This window comes from Sciurus carolinensis, chromosome 10, assembly GCF_902686445.1.
Source record: "Sciurus carolinensis chromosome 10, mSciCar1.2, whole genome shotgun sequence".
NCBI lineage: Eukaryota > Metazoa > Chordata > Mammalia > Rodentia > Sciuridae > Sciurus > Sciurus carolinensis.
In genome coordinates, this window is record NC_062222.1 from 128926513 (window position 1) to 128947548 (window position 21036).

Genomic DNA, 21036 nt, shown 5'->3' on the forward strand with positions numbered 1-21036 from the left:
ACCTGGAGAAAATATCCTGATGCCTAAAACCCACAATTTGTTATGCTCCTGAAAACCATATGTTTTTGGCAAACTGAAAAGTAAACGGGAAAAAAAGGAAAAGGAAAATGGGGAGAGAGAAGTTTATTTTTCTCCCCTAAAGCCCTAGCTCTGCATAATCTGCTTATTTTTAGCGCACAAATGATCATGTAAGCTACAATGAAATCTCAGAAAAAGACTTTTATTAGAGGGCTTTATTCCCAAATGGAACTGTGTTGCCCTCATCTCTGGTCTGACTCTGTTTTTTCTCACTAGTTGAACTGCAAAGTATTCATGGAAAAGCTACTGGTTAGGATGACTTGCAAAATGATCTCCCTTTTGGATGCTTTTGGACAAAACCTTCCTAGACCAAAATTGTTTTCACAGTAGGATTTCCTTAAACTGCATTCCTGGTTCGAATGTGTCTGTCCATCCAGTCCCTCCTCCGCCACTCATATATGGATGGCACAGTGATCATTTCTCTGAATCCATGATTTATTTGGACTCACAGGAACTTGAACAAGACAAATGGTATTTGGGAAGCCACGTGAACCTAGGGAGCTGCCAAGGACGCAGGTGAAGAGTGATAGGGGATGCTTTTCACAATCGAAATGAAGGGCAGCAGTGATAAGCTCCCATTTCTGCACGAATAGAAAAAGTGTGTGATTTGCACATGGGACCTATCAGGTGTTGGGAATTGACACAGATCTCCTGAATCGTAGGTTTGTTTGACTTTTGGAGAAACTAAGGGGAAGGAAATGTCATTCTATAACTTCACACTTGATAACCAAGAGAGATGGTAGACTGGGAAATTATTTCCTAAGCTGTTTCCGAAAGATACTGTTGGGAGCCAAGGTTACAGGGAGGTAATGGGGAAACAAGGACAGCCCATAGCTGGCCTGAATAAAGACGACTTGGCAACATGCTTCCCAATTCAGCCTTGATTCCAAAGCTATGAGCCAGAGGAAGAGATAACACTTTGAGTGGAGTGGCAGTGGAAAGAACGTGGGCTTTGGAATAATCTGTTTGTCCAACAGGTGTTTACTGAGCATCTGCTATTTGCTGACCTCCTTCGTGAGACTGGATCATAGGAACTATGTACAAACCTGTCTCCGTGACTTTCTAGCCTTGGAGCTGATGAAGTCCTTAACTTCTCTAAATAAAGCCCTGGTGATGGCCTCTGAAAATAGGAATCATAAATCCTAATCCATAGCATTGTTGCAAAGGTAAAATATGATAATTTATGAGTGGCAAGTAACTTAAATCTAAGCCTCAGAGGTTGCTCATCTATAAAGTTAGGATTTTGAGACCTTAGTCACAGAGCTACTATGATATTTAGATGGATAATGGAACAACTAATTGCTGGCACCCTCTCCCATAAAAAAATAAAAAATAGTAAACGGCATTTTTAGGTTTCCTTGTGTTGGCTCCAGTGAATAAAATTCAAAGAAAAAAAGAATTTCAGGAGAGACTGTGAGGTTTAATGGAAACCTGTAATTTAAGAACGATTCTCTGGACCTTCAAAGTAAGCCTTTCTCATGCAGAAGATTCCAGAGATCTTTAATGGCCACCATTTCATCTGCTTTCATACCAAATAGGTTTTAAACCATAAACCAAAAACAAACTCTTAGTGCTCCTTTTCTGGACTTAGAGCACTAAGTTCTGCCTCAGAGGTCAACAGGGGTGGACTTCGCTCCCAGTGTGTCTTTGGGGAACTTTTGTTCTACTGGGGCCAAATCTCGGTCACAGCATTGAAAATCAGCAAGTCCTGAATGTCACAGGAGAGTTACAGGTTGCAAGAATTTTCCAAGAACTAGCAAAGAGGACTGAGACTAGACCCAGTTGAAAGCAAGTGTTGTTTTGAAAAAGGAGAAACCTTACCAAAGGCCACCATGGGCACAGTGGGGGAGAAGGGCAAGACCCTGAGCCAGGAGGAGAAGACCCCAGCTCAGCAGGGAGACCAGCCATTCCCTGGAACCCCAGGAGCTTCGATCTCCATGGCTGAAAATATGTCCAAGAATATTCTAACTTTCAAAATTCTACAGTTTCAGGAGTCTTGTTATATCTGCTTGCTGGTTTATAAATAATTTGGTTATCTGAGACTTCATCCAAATATAGAAGCTGAGCGTGAACTTGTGGTTGTGTTTGCTTGTCTTTCTTACTGGAAGGTACTTGGGTTATTCCTGCCAATTAGACGAAACTTCTCCAACAAATATGCTCACCCCCAGCCCCTCTCTCCTCCCAGGGGCCCTAAGGAACACATCTTTTTCTCTCTTCTAGGAATTCAGGGCCAAAAAAGACAGGATGAGGCAGGTATCAACCAACAATCTCTGTTTTTCACACACACACACACACACACACACACACACACACGAGGGTGGAATCTGAAGCACTAGCATATTGGATCAGTTCAATGGCTCAAAGAGAGGCAGATTTTCAATGTCATCTGCAGATCTTCTGTAAAGGATTCGGGACCAGCGATGCCCTCAAAGCACAGGAAACAAGATAAAACGTGTAGTGGGAGCGGCAGTGTAGCTTAGTGGTAGAGTGCTTGCTTAGCATGCACAAAGCCCTGGGTTTGACCCGCAGGACCACAAAAAAAAAAAAAAAAAAAAAAAAGGAAACACAAGGAGGAAGACGAGGAAGGGAAGTTCCCACCATGAGTAAGAGTAGATAGACAGAGGAGGAAACTACACCCTGCGATCCCTCTCAAGATAGTAATAGTGTATTTATTTTTTAATTATCTGTCTCCTACATATTGGAGAACATTGCTCCATAAAGGGCAGTGATTTCTTACCCCGCACCCCACCCCTTAGACTGCTCGAAAGAATGCACACTGAGATCCGAAGGGAGGCACATTTTCAAGTGCCACCAAGAAGGAGTGACAAAGAAGCAGGATGCTCAGCCCCAACTGGGCTTCGGGGAGGACTCTGCTCCCCCTGGGGCCCAGCCCCGCCATCTCTTCAGGCTAGGATGTCTGTAGACAAGACTCAGAGAGGACTCTTTCTTTCTCCTTTTCCTCCCTCCCTCCTTCCTTCCTTCTGTATTCATGTTTTCCTTTTTGCCTAAGTGTCAGTTTCTAATGATACAAGGCTGTTCAACTGTTCTTGCCACTGGGATCCCAGACTCACTGGGGAAACAGACAAATATTCAGCTCGTTATAACACAGGGTGATAGAGATAAATTCATAAGCATGGCCATAAACATTAATGAGATAGGTAGATGATAGACAGATACATAGGTGGGGGTGCGTTATTAGAAGCAATTGACTTGTGTGTTTTTAGAGGCTGAGAAGACCCTCCATAGGCCATCTGCAAGCTGGAAACCCCCCAAGAAAGCTGGCTAAGTCCAAGTCTGAAAGCCACAGAACCAAGGAATCCCCTGGTGTTATTCTCAGTCTGAGGACCAAGCCCTGAGAACTTGGGAGGCCACTCGTATAAGTCCTGGAGTCCAGGGACTAGGGAATCTGGAGATCTGAGGGTAAGAGAAAAGTGTCCCAGTGCAGGAGAGAGAAAGAACCTGCCTCTCCTCTGATTTCTGTTTTATCCATACTCTCGGCTGAATGGATGGTGCCCGCCCCCATTGAGAACAGATTCCCTACTCAGTCCACCAACTCAGATGCCGGCCTCCTCTGGAAATCCACCTTACCGGTTCTTCTATACCCCTTCATCCTGCCATGTTGACACCTAAATCAGCCTTCAGGTTACCCTTTTTTTGTATTGGACCCACATGATTATCCAGTCTAACCTCTCCATCTCAAAGCTCACTGATTAGCAACCTTAATTCCCTGTGCCATGATTTCACCTGACTTGTCTGCAGATTGTAGTGACTGGGATGTGGACTGGACGTGGACATTCCTGCAGTCATTACTCTTCCTCTCAAGTGCCCTTAGCCAAAGGGTCTAAATCCTCAACCCTTCCAAATCCAGCATTTCCTCCCTCCTTTCCCTGCTTTCTTTTTTACCTTGGGTACTTATCACTATTTAACACAGCTTATATTTTACTTATTTCCTTATTTATTATCTGTTTCCTTCCCTTGAACGTAGTTCCATTAAAAGTAGTGATTTTCTTTTTTTCTCTTGGTAGTGTTCCCAGTACCGAAAACAAATACAGTCAATAATGTGTGCTGGGTGAGTGAATGAATGAATGAACGAATGAACCGTAGCCTCCGCCAACTCGGTTTTCCTAAAGCATTGCCATCGTCCACGTGAATCTGCTTTCTGCCAGACTCACTTCTCTCCCTGGAAGGGGTCCTGGCTCCTCAGGCATATGATGGTGGGGTAGCCAGGGAGCAAAGCTGCAGCTGCCTGCCACACTACTGAGATCCCTCCTTTCCTTTGGGTCAGAGCACAGCCAAAGGGTTGGTGCTGGCTGAAGCCCCCAAGAGGGCAGGCAAGCAATCCAACCCACCCTTGCTCTGGATGCCCAAGGTCAAGAGAAGAACCTTCCCACGGTCCAGAAATCCGCCCAAAGAGCAGCGTGGGGGCTGCTGCTGTCCCAGCCCCCAGAGCACACAGCGTGTCCACCAGTCTCGTGGGATTTGCACCAGTGCAGGAAGCAGGCATATCCACTCTGCCAGCGTGTAGGAGGGATTACAGCTGTAAGAACAAGATAGCCACGTTCCTTGGAAACCGCCACTGACACTCCCAAGGTCTGTGTCCCAATTCCTTCACTCACGGTACTAAGATTATAGACCCCATTGATAAATGTTACTGTTTAAATGTTGCCTGATGGCAAGTACACGGTCTCTTCACTCCCTGGAAAAATAACCAAGATGCTGCAAATGCTACCTTTTTCCTCCGAGGGATAAAGGAAACTGTTCCCATGCTATCTTCAGCAGATCAGCGGGGCTCGGAATTCCCCACTTGGAGACTCTAAGCAGGCAATATTTGCCTTTCGGAGTACTTGGTGCTTTTGTTTTATCAAACACATCAAAATGCCCAAGCTTTCCTCCTGCTCAGGATGCGTGGATGAGAGGAATCCACGGCAGTAAGCAAATTTCAGTTAAGTGTTTATTTCAGTGGATTTTGCCTACATCATTTGCACCTTGCAGCTCTTCCGTGGGGGCAGAAACTGTGGCCTTGATTGGTCACAGCCCTGCCTGCTTGCCCACTGCAGCTCAGGTGGCCAGCCCCTCCCTCACACGTGCATCCCAGGTCCTGTGGTTCAGCGTGTCGGCTCTTGCACTGGCGGGTGTATCCCCTTCTAGCCTGTCCCGGCCGACTTCTCTCTCATCTGGATGACTCCTGATTTAATCTACGTACATCTCAACTTAAATGCCAAATCCTCCGACAGCCCTTCCTGACACCTTTTGCCCTTTTCCTTTGGAACAGGGAATCCTGTTTGGAATGCTTTGCGGTCACCTGTCTCTCCCTCCATCAGGGAGCCTCCGGGGGGTGGACAGGGCCCATTGTCCTTACCACTGCTTGCCTGGTACTTCTCCCCTTCCTGAGCAGAGGGGCCCTTGGTGAGTGGCAGAGGTACACACCTAAGTGATTTCTGGAGGTCCTTCAATTACAAAGTAAATAAAACCAGATGAGACCCATTTTCTGATGTCAAATCCCCAGTAGTTTTTGTCGCCACCCATTTGATAAAATTCATGTTCAAGCATTCATTCATTCCACATATGTTGGCCCCATCGCTTGATGCTGGTTAATATAAAAGAGAAAATGACATTAAAGAACAGGACACAGCCCGGTTGTCCATTTTTTTTCTTAGTCTATTTAGGGGCCTCTGTCATAGTTAATTTTGTGTCAACTTAGTCAAGTTGTAATACCAGTTATTTAGTCAGCATGAATCTATGTGTTGCCCTGAAGATATGTTTTTTTACTCTTTTTTTAAAACTTTTTAAAAATATTTAATTGATGCATTTTAATTATACATAAGAGTGGGATTCATTATGTCATATTTATGCATGCACGTAACATAATTTGATCAATCTCATTCCCTGGTACCCTGGAGATATTTTTTGGTTGTGTTTCCATCTATAATTGGATGACTATAAGTAAAGATCACCCTGGGTAAGACAAGTGAGCCTCTTGCAATCAGTCAAAGGTCTTAGGAACAAAATCTGAGGTTTCCTGGAGAAGAGGGAATTCTGCTTCAAGACTGCAGCAGTATCTCCCACCTGAGTCTCCAGCTTGTGGAAACTGTGGATTTGGGACTTGGTCCTACAATTATGTGACCCATCTCCTTAAAATGAATACATGCATGCATACATGCACATGTACTGCTGGTTCTGCTTCTCTCTAGAACCCTGACTAATGGGGTGATGGTCAACCAAGAGGCAGTGCCTGCCAGAGGCTGCTCAGAGCAATCCTGAGCCACTGGTCATTTACTGAATGGGGCTCAAATGAAGACACAGCAATTGACCTATAAGATCTTTTTAAATTTACCTAAAGTTTGCTCACATCCCTGCAGGTGATAGATGGCATTCCCTGATGTCCTTTAATAGTTGTGCACTTTCCAAGCAGATGTTTTCTTTTCCCTTTGGAAACATCTAACTACCATATTGTAGAACTTAAAAGAAATTGCTAGAATATACAGATGAGGTCTTTGAGGCAATAGCCCAATGGTCAGAACAAGTCAAGTACAGAACAGGCATAGTGATCATACTTTCGACAGTCACTGGGTCATCAGAATCTCATTTTCAGGTTGCATGTGTGAGTACACAGATATACACATATGCATACACATATCTACACAGGGCAACAAAAACCTATAAAACTTTGATAGTATATACTGATACATTTTGAAATATCCTCTGTGAGAACCTTGCTCCTGACTTGGTTATACCTCAGTCACTCAAAAATATATGGGGTACCGTGCACTTGCTGGACCTGGGGAAATACTAAGGAGATTTTCTTGTTTCTCTTGATACCAGTTAATCCAGCACTGACGTTATTCCTGCAGATGGGGAAACCAAACACCAAGTGATTAAGTAGCTCACCCAAAGACACCCAGTCATTAAGTAGCTGGAATGTGACACCACGCCCATGCCAGACCACTGCATGTGAGACTCCCATGCACCCAAAGTTTATCTTTACATATCGCCTCACTTCTTGCAAACCGTATATGTCAATCAGAGCTCATCTGGGGGAAAAAAAGAAAAAACCAAAATCTATACCAGGTAATTTAATAGAAAAAAGTGTATGAAAAATTATTTATAAAGCTATTGAAGATGGACAAGCACCCAGAGGAAGATGAGGCAGCTCTAAGATTAGCAGTCCCCACTCCTGAGCTAAAAGAACAAAAGCCAGTGGTGTCACTGTGAGGCCACCTGGTAGAAACTGGAAGTGTTTTGGACTTGTCTGGTGACAGCTGCTGGAAAAGCCACTGGAACTTCAAACAGAGCAAGAAATACCCTTCCTGAGTTCTAAAAGCATGTAGCAAGTCAAATGGTGCCTTTCAAAAATTCATGTTCTCCTATAAACTTACCAAGTGACCTCATTTGGGAAAGGGGTGTTTACACATGTAATTAGTTAAAGGATCTCTATATGAAACTGGTGTCCATATAAGAAGAGGAGGAGACAGAGACACAGAGGGGAAAAGGCCATGAGAAGACAGACAACCTGCCATGATGGAGATAATAGCTGAGGAACATCAAGGATTGCTGGAGCCACCAGAAGCCGGGAAGAGACAAGGAGGGATTTATCATTCAAGTGTTCAGAGGGAACTTGACCCTGTTGACACCTTGATTTCAGACTTCCAGACCCAAAACCAAGATAATAAATTTCTACTGTGTGATGTGGCCCAGTCTGTGTTACTTGGAACCAGCAATCCTAGGAAACTAACACCACCCGCCATGGCCACCACTGGCCAAACTTCGCCTGCAGCCACTGTGTAAAACAGCTGGGAAATAATGAATAGAGTCTGTTCCCTGCAATACGGAGCTGGGAAGAAGGACTAAGAGCAAGTAGGCAGGCAGCAGGAGCCCAGGGAAGCGGATGCCTGTGCCAAAAGATGCAGAGAGGAATTAGGTGTATGGGATCAAAGGAAAGAATGCGCAGCAGTGGTCTTGACTGGTCTCCATGGCCTGGTGGGTGCAGCAGAAGTCATGTGCTGGCTGGTCTCATCAGGCTGCTGCAGCTCAGGAAAGCAACTCGAGCATCTTCCAGGTGGGTCAGAAAATCAGTCCCTGGCCTCAGCGGTCGTGTTGGCAGCCTCGAAAGTGAGACCAGAGAAGAGAAATTGGAATATGCAGCCTGCTCACTGTGAGGAACGATGGTCCCTTCAAGACCAGAGTGGCTGCTGCCACCTGGGGAAACTGGCCACTTTCTCCCTGAGCAGAGAGGCCCCCAGTCTCCAGAGTCCAGGGGAGGAGAAACTTTCCTAGTAATCAATTTGCAAGACAATTGAGAAAAGGCAAAAGCTGTCCTGCTTGAATCTTCAGATAAAAAGGAGGATATTTTGAATCTGACAACCCATCTACCTTTAATCCTATCAGGAAATAAACTCAAATCATAATCTGATGCTTTGGAATTGCATAGCTTCTAAGGCCAAGAATTTCCTTCTCTGGCTCGTTTCCTCTCTAAGGCAGAGCGGGCTTCGTCACGTGGATCCCTGTTATTCATTCTTATCTGATTCTGGGTGGGGATTGTTTGCTTTTGTTTTGTTTTTAGATTCTATACATTATCTTTTTCTATCAGTTTACTATAAGATCCCTTTTCCAAATATGTTTCATAATTAGGAGACAGGCCTTCACTCTTACATTTTATTTGTCAACCACCGCCTGCCCCCTAATATCTTTCTAACTCAGATGTAGCCAGAGGAGTAAGTTACTAGAGAGAAAGAACTTTGGTTTGTAAATTTGAACCTTTGATATTTATCCCTGAATTCTACACATGGGTTATTATCAGAGACATTAGCTACTCACATGCCAAGTGTCATTGGCCTGATCAGCACCCCATGGAGCATCCTATCAAGTAGCCACCTAGGTCTCAGAGATCGCATGAATGGCTTCACAAAGTAATTTACCAACCCCATTATGCCTTGGTCCCCTGGCTCAGAGGGGCTGGACTGTTGGTGCAAACAGCATCCTCCATACCAACAATGTCTATCTCTTGAGCACCAACCTTTTTCCAGGCTTTTCATTAAGGGTTTACCTAGACCGTTTCAAACCATCTATGCTGGGTCAGTATCCCCATGTAACAGATGAGGAAACCGAGATTCAAAGAGGCTGAAGTTTGGAAGAAGAACCTACAACTTGTAAATGGCAGACTTTGTGGTCTGAGCCCCAATGCATATGGTTCTCCATGGCCTGGTGGGTACAGCAGAAGTCATACACTTCAAGTATCAGTATGTATAGATCAATGTATAGATCAATGTATAGAACCAGCACCCTTCAAGTATCACTATGTATAGATCAATGCTGTGTGCAAGGCACTACCAAAGACGGTGAAAGTCTTTGAATTCAGTATCTTAAAAACAATTCAAGCCACTCATATTATCAGAAGTTAAGAACTTAGCATTTCTGAGTTAAAGCACAGGGTTGGAGCCAGATAAACACCATTTTCCCTGCCCTTCAGAGAGCTGTATTACCTTGGATACATTGTAAGAGTCACACGCTTCATTATCAGCTCTGGATGACTTAATGGCTCTGGGTCTGAATTTCTTCACCTGTAAAAGTGGGCCAGGAGGTGATGAGGGTTAATGATATAATTAGTATGTGTAAGGTACATACTCCAGGGACAGATGTAGACTAGGTAGTTCATAGCTATTATTAAGCTATGACTCAACAAATATTTGAGTATACCTAATACTGTGTTAAATAAAAAGGAGACAAAAGTAAAACATGGCTTGCCATAGAAAAGAAGATGAACAAGTCCACAAGAAAAGACAATTCCCAATGCCAATATAGACACTGGGATTACAGAGACTCATAATAAGTACTGTAGAGGCCAAAGAATCTCTTGCAGGCCGAGATGGTCAGAGACAAGGGTGGAATTTGAACTGGACTTTGGCAAGGACTTTAGTGGTTCAGATTGGTGTGACTCAGATGTGATTTTCCAGCCAGTACCCACCTGCAAACTTCTATTAGTCCACAACAGATAAGGAGCTTTCTCCAGGATATAAATCACCTATGTCTCTGGGAATGTTGTTTAGATCAGTCTATGCTTTTTTAATGGAAAATTTTCTCAAAGAAGACAACAGTGAATGGGATGATGCTCAGCCTCCATCCTCCCATCTTCTCATAGAGACATAACAAGTCTCTTGCAATCCACCTCCTTAGAATAGCACTGGTTTAGGTCAGGGTTCTGCAGACATTCTTTGAAGGGCAAGAGAGCAATATTTGGGAGTTTGTGGGCTGTATGAACTCCATAACTACTCAACTTTGTTGTATCACAAAGCTATAGACAATCCGTAGACATGGCCTGATTTGGCCCATGGACTCTAGAGTAAGTAAGATGATTAGAAAAGAGGAGAGGGACATTGTAGGCAAGAAAAAATTCATGAGCAAAGTCCTGAGCAAGTTGCCTACCTGGCATCCTTAAGATGTCCTAGGTTTTTACAAAGAGAAGGTGGTTCACACTCAGAGTGTGCCATTGAACAAAGATGAATAACAGTGTTGTGGCACAAAAATACAAATTACCCAAGTAATAAATGAGTAAATGAACTAAACAGGCACTTCACAAAAGAAATACAAACAGCCAACAAGTAAATGAAAAAATTGTCCAACATCAGTAGCAATTAGGGAAATCTCAAAACTACACTGAGATTTCATCTCACACCCATCAAAATGGCCACCATCAAAAGTACAAACAATAATAAATGCTGGAGAGGATGTGGAGAAAAAGGAACACTTTTACATTGTTGGTGAGACTGTAAATGAGTGCAGCCACTATGGAAATCAGTATGGAGGTTCCTCAAAAGACTAGGCATGGAACCACCATATGACCCAGTTATACTACTCTTCAATGTTTATCCTAAGGAATTAAAATCACCATACATACATGCATATCCATGTTTACAGCAGCTCAATTCATAACTGTCCAACTGTGGAATCAGCCTGGGTGTCCATCACCAGATGAATGGATAAGAAAATGTGGGATACATACACAATGAAGATTTTTTCAGCCATAAAGAAAAATGAAATTATGTCATTTGCAGGAAAATGGATGAAACTTGAGAACATTATGTTAAGTGAAATAAGCTAAGCTCAGAAGGTCAAGGGTCATATGTTTTCTCTTATATGGGGAAACTAGAGGAAAAAAAGAAAATGAAAGGTGGGGAGAGGTCACCTGAAAAGTAAAGGGAGGTCAGTAGAACAGAGGAAGGGGACCAGAGGGTTGAAGGAGAGCGAAGCACTGGGAAAAGATAATGGCCAAATTATATTGTTACATTGTGTGCACTACTGATATGGAGCAATCCCACCATTATGTACAACTACTGATGCCCCTTAAAAAAGAAAAAAAATGTGTCGGTCTTAGAGACTGAGCGGAGGTTGGAACTTTACCAAAGGCCAAGCCCAGGACACTCGCTTTCTCATGGTCCGCAGCCAACTGCCAAGCACCAGCTCTTCCTTCAGTTCCAGAAGGATGAGTGTGAGTGTGCCTCCGAAGAGAAGCAAGTTCTTCCAGGAGAGCGGCCCATGGAAACACCAGCAGTGAGACAGCACACCATCTGCACTTGCGGGGCCTCTGTTAGTACGAGAAGGCAGCCTCCTGGAACTGAGTGGAGCTGTCCCTGCCTGGACAGGACATCCATGTGCATTTTAGCCAAGGACTCTGCACAGAGGACACAACCAGTCATTTATCAAATGGACAAATTGGTCACTTCTAAACCTTCAGGACCATGCCTGATTTGTCTGCAACCAACAAGCGTCTCCGTGCTCTTAATCTGGCCAACCTATGTATCTATCTATCATCCATCCATCCATCCACCTGTTCAGTAAGCCTCTGTTGTGATTAGCGAATTCCACAACAGAGTCAGTGTGGGTCCAGATTCCTAGAAAATGATGTCAGAAGTACAGGGGAGAAAGCCCGGCCCAAAACTGACTCAGTCTACAGAACGCCGTCCTGAGAGTTTTGCCAGGATGAGCAGTGGCTTTGTGTGCAATTCTAACTGGCCTTGGCAGATTATCACGTTTAGGGGCTTCATAGTCAAAGAGAGATCTCAGGCTTGCTGCTTCCTAGTTTTCCCACAGTGTCTTGGGGTCCCTCAGGGTTCCCTCTAGCATTGCTGCAGGAGGAGACGGAACTCAATCGCCACCCTGTAGGCACACTGCTGCAGACACACTGGCCGCGGCCTTTCTTTACTGGCAAAGATCCTGCTCCACTGGGAACTTTGTATAAGATGAACTTTGTGGATAAAATTGTTCTTCAAACTCAAAGGGCTTTGTATTTTGATGGTGAGCTCCATTCACGTGCATGTGAGTGGGGTGTGTGCGTGTGTGTGTGTGTGTGTGTGTGTGTGTGACATGTAGCATAAGGAGACAGCACATATATATTCTAGCCTGCCCGATTCACACTTACTCCTAACAGCACACTACTGGAGTCCGTGGATGGGGCCGGAGAGGATTCATCAACCTCCAGAAATTTGGTACAAAATTTGAAAGGCTGCCTAGCCTTCTCCAAATTCTCTAAGAGGGTCTGTGACGCTAGGAGCAGCAAGAATCACAACTCCAAAAAGATCTGTCATTCACCACAGGAGCCCACTCCCCCAACCATCTTCCCGGTTTCATTTCATAGCGCCCCAGGTCTTTGCTGTTGCCAAGATGCATGGCTTGCTGCCCGACAAGACAGGCTCATATCCGAGTTAGTTCTGCCACCTACAGCCCACAGCCCAGCAAAGCCACTACACAGCACAGTAGAGAGGAGGTCTCATCTACATACGTGAATAAGGGGAGGGCTGCCTCTCCAGCCCAAGAACTCTCCACTGCAAGAAAAATGGCTTTGGGGATTCTGTATTAGTATTCAGAGAGGCAGGCTCCTTTGGGGTCAGTTACAATGATGGGAAGATACTCTGACATTAAAGGGGAAGAGAGAGAGATTTTGAGGATTAACTCCTGGAAAAAAAAAAAAATGTTTCCCAAAACCCAGAGAGAAAAGGTACTGTAAAAAAGAAAGAGATAATGAGCTCATGGTTTTCACAATAAACACAGCTCTCTGGGTGCAGAAGCTGTTTGAGCTGGGCACTCTCTCTAGGTCCAAACAGGTCATCTTTGCTATCTAACTAGTCATATAATAAAAAAATACTTGCTTCAGAGAGATACAATTTCCTGAGACACTGGGACTGAACTTGGGATACGTTTCTTATATGCTTATGGGGGCAGAATGCTCTTTGAGAGCAGAGATTATGCTGTCCTTATCTCTGTGTCCCCACTTAGGACACCTTTTTGCCTGACACTAAGGATGAAACTCAATAAATGCCCATTGATTTAAAGCAATAGAAATGTGGTTTGTTTTGTAATCTATGCTGTGCTTGCTAATAGTCGATCATAATACCTACAGAGTGTTGAACTCTTATGCATTATGTATTTCAGATTCTCACAATGTATAAGATGGGTATTGTTTTGCAGGTGAAACTGAGACCCAGCATTATTAAGCAGCTCTCTCCAAGATACACACTTGTGGTGGAGCCAAAGTCCATACCCAGATGTCAGAGTTTGTAATCCCATGCTTTGGCTACTCTACCCATGTATTTTTCTATCCATGGCAAGCTCATTTACAGTGAAAGGAAAATGAATCAAAAGGATGTAATTTGAAAACCTTTTTAAACTTTTTTTAATTAAAAATTGTTTCCCAGTTCTTAGAACTTCCCTGACAGCTTTTCTTGTGTCCGTGCTTGATAATGGATGCAGACACCTGTTGACCCTGAGCTAGTAGTGGTTCTTCCTTGAAGGATGAGTCATTCTCAGATGTACTTGTAGAGATGAACATGGGATCCTTCCGGCCCTTGGTCTGATGAACAGTAGCTGGGGAAGGCAGTGAGCTTTTCTGTAATTTGAAGATACTTCGATTGACATCAAGGAATTCTTAATAGGGGGAAAGTGCCCTTCACTGTGCTGGAATACAGAACCCGCTGTACAATAATTCTGCCTCTTTCACAGACTTTTTCTTTATTGACATTTTAGATTTCAAAACGAATTCCAAAGTAAGCAAGGAAGTACACAAGATAGAAGATTCTGGTCTTGTTACTTTTCTGGATCTGTAATGTGGGATTCCCAGGGACTGAGTGACTTTGTCCCATAGTGCACATTGTATGTGTGTTGCTCAGTCTTTGAAATCTTGCTCTCTTGCTTTATAGAAACTACAAATGGAAGGAAATTACACTTGGCTCTCAACTGTGAATAGTGGTTTTAGCAAACTGAGGACCATAGATAGAGAGGACTGAAGAATCTTTCTGGGTAAAACTTGATTATCTTGCTTAGATCTGAGGAGGAAGGAAAGGGGCATGAGAAAGTGGGACAAAGTGAGGAGAGACTGGAGCTAGAGTTGGAGACCACTGGGCTCTGTGTGTGTCTTGCTATCTCGGTTCTCTCTTCTAAAGCTCAGAATCTGTAGGGCGTGGACCTGAAACTCTGTGCTTATCAGAATTACAAGGGTGTTTTAAATGTTCATTCAGGGTCTCACATCCAGACTCAGGGAAATAGAAGAGACAGAACCTGGAAGTCTGCATTTTTAGTAGTCCATTGGGTTCTGAGAGAGAGAGAGATTCGTTAGACCACACTTCTAGGAACATTGGCCTAGAAAGAGCAGAGGATCTCTCCATCAACTCTTCTTTAAATGTATCCATTCGATTGAGCCAAACCTGGGAACAGAGAAAAAAGGCAGCCACTGCATTCCAAGAACTCATGGTCTAGTGGAAAAGACAGACTTAGAGGCAGATGGTTACAAAGCACGAATAAACCCATGGAGCAGAAAAGACAGGGCGCCATGGGACAAAGTGTAGGTAGGCACAAACTCAGCCTGTGCCAGAAGAGGTGCACATCTGGGGGAAAGAAGGAGCCATGTCTTCAAAGATGAACAAGCCTTAGCTGGGAAGAGGAGAGGGAAGAACTCAGTGGGCAAAAGCAGCGTGGCCTCCAGGGTAGTGCAAAAGGTGAAGGCTGACGTAGGGAAGAGGTCGGAAGGAAGGTAGGACTCTGAACCTGGAGACTGGACATCTGTCTTCCATGATGAAACGATGCTTTCTCACATGGGCAGATGCAGTGCCAATGTTTCTATCACTGTAATTGCAATGGCGATGAATGTAGCATTTCAATTTGGGGTCTTTGTCCTTGTAGATATAGTTCTCTCCATGCGGTGATAGTCTCATAAGCTTGCAACTGAGAAGGGATTCAGGAAAGTCTACAGTGTTATCCTAAATGGTTTTACCTTTTGTTGCATTCATTAATCCTTGTCATCAGATGTCTTGGACCAAAGTAAAGCTGAAAAATCTATCCAAAGGAGAAAACAAGCTGACTACCTGCAGAAGCACAGCAAAACCTCCCGCATGGAATGAATGCTGGCACGTGTTATTTACATTATCATCATGTGCGAAATACAAATGAGCACATGAATAAAAATAAAATAGCATTCATCATCTGCCTCTGTAAGAATTAAAATCGAAAAATACCTGAGCTTGCCACTCTGTTCTCCAAAGTTTCAAAGATGGATTTCACTGCCAGATAATCTGCATAAACTAGCATTGTAACTCACAGTGTGTGGTTATACAAACAAGAACAACAGCCAGGAGCCAGAGGAGAAATCAGAGCAGAGCGTGCTGCACTCCACAGAAGAGAGCTTTTTTCTTTAACCAGGGAGAATCATCTGAATTTATAATAGAGCTACATGTGTATAACCCATAGTCTATTTAGGAAGAGAGAGTGTGCGTGTGTGTGTGTGTGTGTGTGTGTGTGTGTGTAAATCACATTCAGCTATAATATCATAGTATAAATGATACTAAATTAAGTGCCTATAATCAAGCATTGGTAATATTTTTTTCCCCAAAAACTTATATAGAGAAAATGAAAACCAGGGAAGGAAAGAAAAGTACCCCTAAACGATTCCAGCTGTTTGTTTATTGTGATGGTTATTATCAAGTAGCGGAACACCGATGTCTTTGGACTTCTTGCAGTTGTGTGTAATACTGGAGCCAATGCAGGAGCTGATGTCCAGACATAAAACCTACAACCTCAGTCCCCGAGACTGCCTGAAGACCTGCTTGTTTCAGAAGTGGCAGCGGATGGTGGCACCGCCAGGTACACGCTCCTTCTTCACTCTTCTGGGGATGGAGTGATATGAGAGGGAAGAAAGCGATCGCAACTTTATCAGAAAGAGTCATTTGTTAGGGACACTCTGACCATGATTTTGGACATAGAGACATCGAACTTCCAAAGAGCAGTTATGCTTACAGATGACATATAGTCTCCTGACCAGGTGAGGACCCGAAACCCAGGGGAGTAGCATGGTTTGTTCAAGGTCATCGGCGAAGTCAAGGTCAAAACCAGGATTTTCAGTCTCCCAATCCAGTGATTATACCACTGAACCTGACCTCTGGCTTCTTGTGGCCTAATGTTTTTGGGTTTTGGTTTTCTAAACATGATAGGAAGGAAGAGAGAGAGAGGGTAAGGGAGGATTAAGGGGGGAAGGGAATATAAATAAAGTTTTCTCTATTTTTAAAACATATCAAAAGGAACTCTGATTATGAAGAGAAGACATAAAAGACTCCATTTCTCTCACTTGCCTGGACTGCAGTTTACATACTGTAGTCTCCTGCTGGGGTTCTGAAATTACTGCTTCAAGTCATCGTTAATTGTCTTTCTATCTAATGCATTTTCACTCCCAGGCTTGTGTTGAGCCTCATTGATCATAAAAGCAAAACATGTCCATTCGCTAAAAATTATTTTTATAAAGAGTAATTATTGACATGAGACACATAGCTTTCTGAATCACAAAATATAACCATCACCTTCCCCTGGCATTGGCCAGGGGCTTTCTATAAAATGGATATAGAAGATTTAACCAAGGACATACTTAGAAAACTGATAAAATAGATTTTATTTTACATAGTATGACTGCATTCCCATCCTAGGGGAATTTTAGACACTCAGAATATTATTTTTCAAGTATATTAAATATGCTTAAATTGGCCTTATTTTCTCTCTCAATATCAATAATATTTTATGGAAAATATTAAAAAACACCTCTTCACCCACCAGATACTCTGAGCACCTACGTTTTCCAACATATTCATATATAACTCGCATTGTTCATTCATTCATTCAACAATTATTTATTGAGCTCTACTATGCAGAAGGTACTGCTGCAACCACTGTGGGTATAGCACAGAAATAGTCCAAAACATTGACTCGTCACAGTAGCTTTATGAGTTATTTATTTATTTATTTATTTATGTATTTATTTTGTGGTGCTGGGATTGAACCCAGGGCCTTGTGCTTGCAAGGCAAGCACTCTACCCACTGAGCTATCTCCCCAGCCCCGAGATATTTATTCTTATCCACATTTTATATAATGATGACTAAGACTGAAAGTACTGATTTGCTAAAGTCAGTCTCATAGCTAACAAATGAAGGAGGATTGTAAAACAAAAAAGATTCTGTCTTCAGATCCATGATTTCACTTCCATAGCCACTTGCTACCAATGGGTGTTATCTAGCACATGCATTTTAGATCATTCACCCCAAATTTTATAAACAAAGTATAAATGAAAAATAAAAGATAGCTTATTTACATTCTTAACATCAAAATAAGACGATGCTTATCAGAGGTAGACCTGAATACCTGATTGACTGTAAAATGTCAACTTAAGTCTCCTTCTAACTTCATGATCTAGAACAATTCTATTTCTTTCTATCATCCTTCAGAATAAACACCCATAACCCTATGGGTAAAAACTTTGAGTAAAAGGAAAAAATTATTCTTGAAGACAAAAATTGGTAGATAAATAGGAACATAATCCCATCTTGATCATCATAGTCAAGGATAACTTAATGGAATAAATAGTTTTTGAAGTGAGCCTTATAAACCAGGTGGTGGTGAATGCCTATAATTCTAGTCACTCAGAAGGCTGAGGCAGGAGGATCACAAGTTCAAAACCAGCCAATGCAGCTTAAGTAGACTCTGCCTCAAAATAAAATAAAAAGACCTTGCAATGTAGTTCAGTGGTAGAACACCTCAGGGTTAAATCCCCAGAGCTAAAGGAGAGAAAAAAAAGGGAGAAAGAAAGAAAATAAATGAGCCTTATAAGGTGATGCCTCTCTTTGTCCATCAGAAGCACCACAGGTGTGTCAAGAAGATGTTAGGAGGACCACTCATTAAGTTCCACTGGCTCTGTCTTACCTTCTCATTTTCAGAGTCAGGTCTAAAATTGGGTTAGCAAAAGGAGTCCTCTTACTTGCCCTTTCCACCTTATTCAGTAACTGCATGGAAAAAGCTCTGAAGATTTCCTTTATAAGACAAAGATTATAAGTAAAAGTACCTAAATAGGGTTGTAATGAATATAAAACAGTTGATGCATAGAATAGTGCCACATGAAGTAATATTCTGTACATAATATGCAGATAAATAAACAATATTCCTCTTACCATGTCATTAAGGGGTTGCTCCATTCTTCAGATGCAAAATGTTTTTCTGTTTCTGAATAGGATCTTTCTTAAAGAGGACTAGCTACCTTCATTAATATGCAAGTTATATCACATATAAGACTTTTTTCCCTAGAGATCCTGAAATTAGTAGCATTGATAAAACACCAGAGTCCAAACCCTGGGTATTCCTGAAGGCTCAGTTGAGAAAGCTGCTTTCTTGCTTGAGAGTATCAAGGTGCAATAGAGGTAGGCTGCAATGTTATAGTTGGCCAGTAGGTGCTGCTGTTGTGCACTGGTTCCCTCATTCGACTCTACTCTCACCCTGGGAGGGTCTAGGGATCCCAGCAGTCCTTTCAGGCCGAGGGGAGAAAATTCCCAAATGTTCTAGTGGTAAAAATGTTTTAAATGAAATTATGGAAGGAGTACCTGCAGCTCATCCCTAAAATAATATTAGTAAATTGCAGACATGTAAGTAGAAAAATAAAATAAAAATCATTTCATCTATATGCAAAAGAAAAGAGTTCCTTAAATTATGTGCTAAAAATGAATCATCAGCTTTCTCCCTTGGTCTTTTTTGTAAAGTTGCAAGAAATGGAAGATTTTTAAGTAGTCCACTCTTTTCAATTTACAAAATCGAAATCCTGTGCCTGATACTTTTGCCCTGGAACTGATCCTTCTTCCCTCTTCCTTATTGCAGCAGAACCCACAAGGCAACCAACAACCAAAAGGAGAAAAAGAAAAAATTCCACCAGCAGCACCTCCAACAGCAGCGCTGGGAACAACGCCAACAGCACGGGCAGCAAAAAGAAGACCCCGGCTGCAAACCTGAGCCTGTCCAGTCAGGTACCTGTAAGTCTCGCTTTCCTTTTAGGCCTGAAATCTTGCCTTTGCCTGTCGCCCTGTGCAGGGGGTTTGAATTAAAGCCTCTTCGAGCTGCATAAAACATTCTGGGCAGGTTCACAGTAGGGGAGGGGGCACGGCAAGGACCCCGGTGGGAGGGAAGGAAGGAATCTTCCGTGGAAACTTCCCCTGCAAGTGGGCATTAGAAGGGGGTGTTAAGAGTCAGCGCTGCGGTGGGACCTGAATTAAAAAGCTATCAGAGTCACAGACAGAAGATATGTCACTTAAGGTTTAATTAAAATGTCACTTAGCAGTATGCCTGGTGGCATATTAGGGCCTCTCGTCAGCGGCATAGGAGACCCTGTGAGCCCTGGAAGCTAGCCCCAGAGCCCATATTATATTTTATATAATATTATATAATATTATAATTTGACTGGGCCCTCTCAACATGGTGTCTTCTTTTAAGACTCAGGTAATAAACCTGCAGCCACTAACGATGCAGCTTAGCAGATTTTGCTGTACCCATGTCATTAGCTCAAGGGGAGGATCAGCTCCTGGTTTGGTCTCAACTCTCTTGATCCCTTGACCCCTTTCTTTCATTTCTGGGCCTAGACACAGGCCACCTGAAAGGGGTCCTCTTCGAACTCTGAAACCAAAAGCTACGGGTCATCCCCAAATAGCGACCCTGCAGGCAATGTCCTTATCATCTATTATCCTTCTCGGACTGCATCCCTTCTGCCCAATTCCTTCCTGTATCCGGGTTCCCCAGCCCAGCATCAGACTGTCTCTTTTAACTTCTGCTCCTGCCAACATCTACTGTCCCTTCTCCCCTCCAAATTTCCTTGTGGGTTTTCCTTTTCTTCTGTCCTTGTCACATCACCCTGTCACCAGGTGTCTGACTGTCGTTTGAATCCTGACCCTTCCTTGGTGCTTCCTGGCTGCCCTCTAGGTGCCGCGTCCTCCAGGTGTGCCCATTTCTTGTTCCTCCCTCCGCCAACACAGGCGTACCTCTGGCTTCCTCGCTTTTCTCCATTCTCACTCTGTTGTCCTCACCTGTCTCGTTCTGATCCTGTTCCATCTCTTTCCGTGTAAGAGTAGACTTTTACACAGAAATTTCCCTTACTTCCAAAAGTACCTTTCAAATCTGTCCCCATACCACTTTTTCTCACTTTCTATTGGTTAGTTCTCTTTAAACAAAACCAGGCCCATCAGTACCTGAGAATTCCCCAGGCCAATAGGAATGTTCCCCTATCTTTCATGGTGGTGGGTATAATGTCCATGGCCACTGCATTAGAGAGAAGGGGTCACAGAGATAATGGCCATCTGCTGTGGAAGATGCCATTTTAACTTTAAGACAACCAAGAATAGTAGTCCTCACATAATCAAAATAATCGTCAGATAGTCCTCTATTTTCTGAGCAGGACTTTGTATCTATCACCACTGAAGTTCGAGGGCGGGGTGGGGGGGAGCCCAAGAGAGAACAGTTGAGTCTCTATTAAGGTACCTTCATGCTATGCCATCTCCTGGCTAAATTGGAAAATGTCTACAGAAGATCACCCTACATACATAAATTAACTGAAGAAGTGTACTCAAGTAGCCCATTTATTCTTCTAGTCCAGGAGTTTGAGCAAAGAACATTTGTTAGTTTCC

At 43.1% G+C, this 21036-nt stretch overlaps 1 protein-coding gene across 10 annotated transcripts in view; it reads left to right on the plus strand.

Moving 5' to 3' along the window:
- Positions 1 to 21036, plus strand: part of Ldb2 (LIM domain binding 2) — a 344702-nt gene that overhangs the window by 318269 nt on the left and 5397 nt on the right. For 4 of the 10 annotated variants that reach the window (XM_047566673.1, XM_047566672.1, XM_047566677.1 and 1 more), the window contains exons 6-7: positions 16077 to 16200; positions 19244 to 19395. In XM_047566673.1, coding sequence (XP_047422629.1) covers positions 16077 to 16200; positions 19244 to 19395 — 276 coding nt within the window. The remainder of the gene's footprint in view (positions 1 to 16076; positions 16201 to 19243; positions 19396 to 21036) is intronic. The other 6 variants (XM_047566676.1, XM_047566678.1, XM_047566670.1 and 3 more) reach the window with 3 other exon arrangements.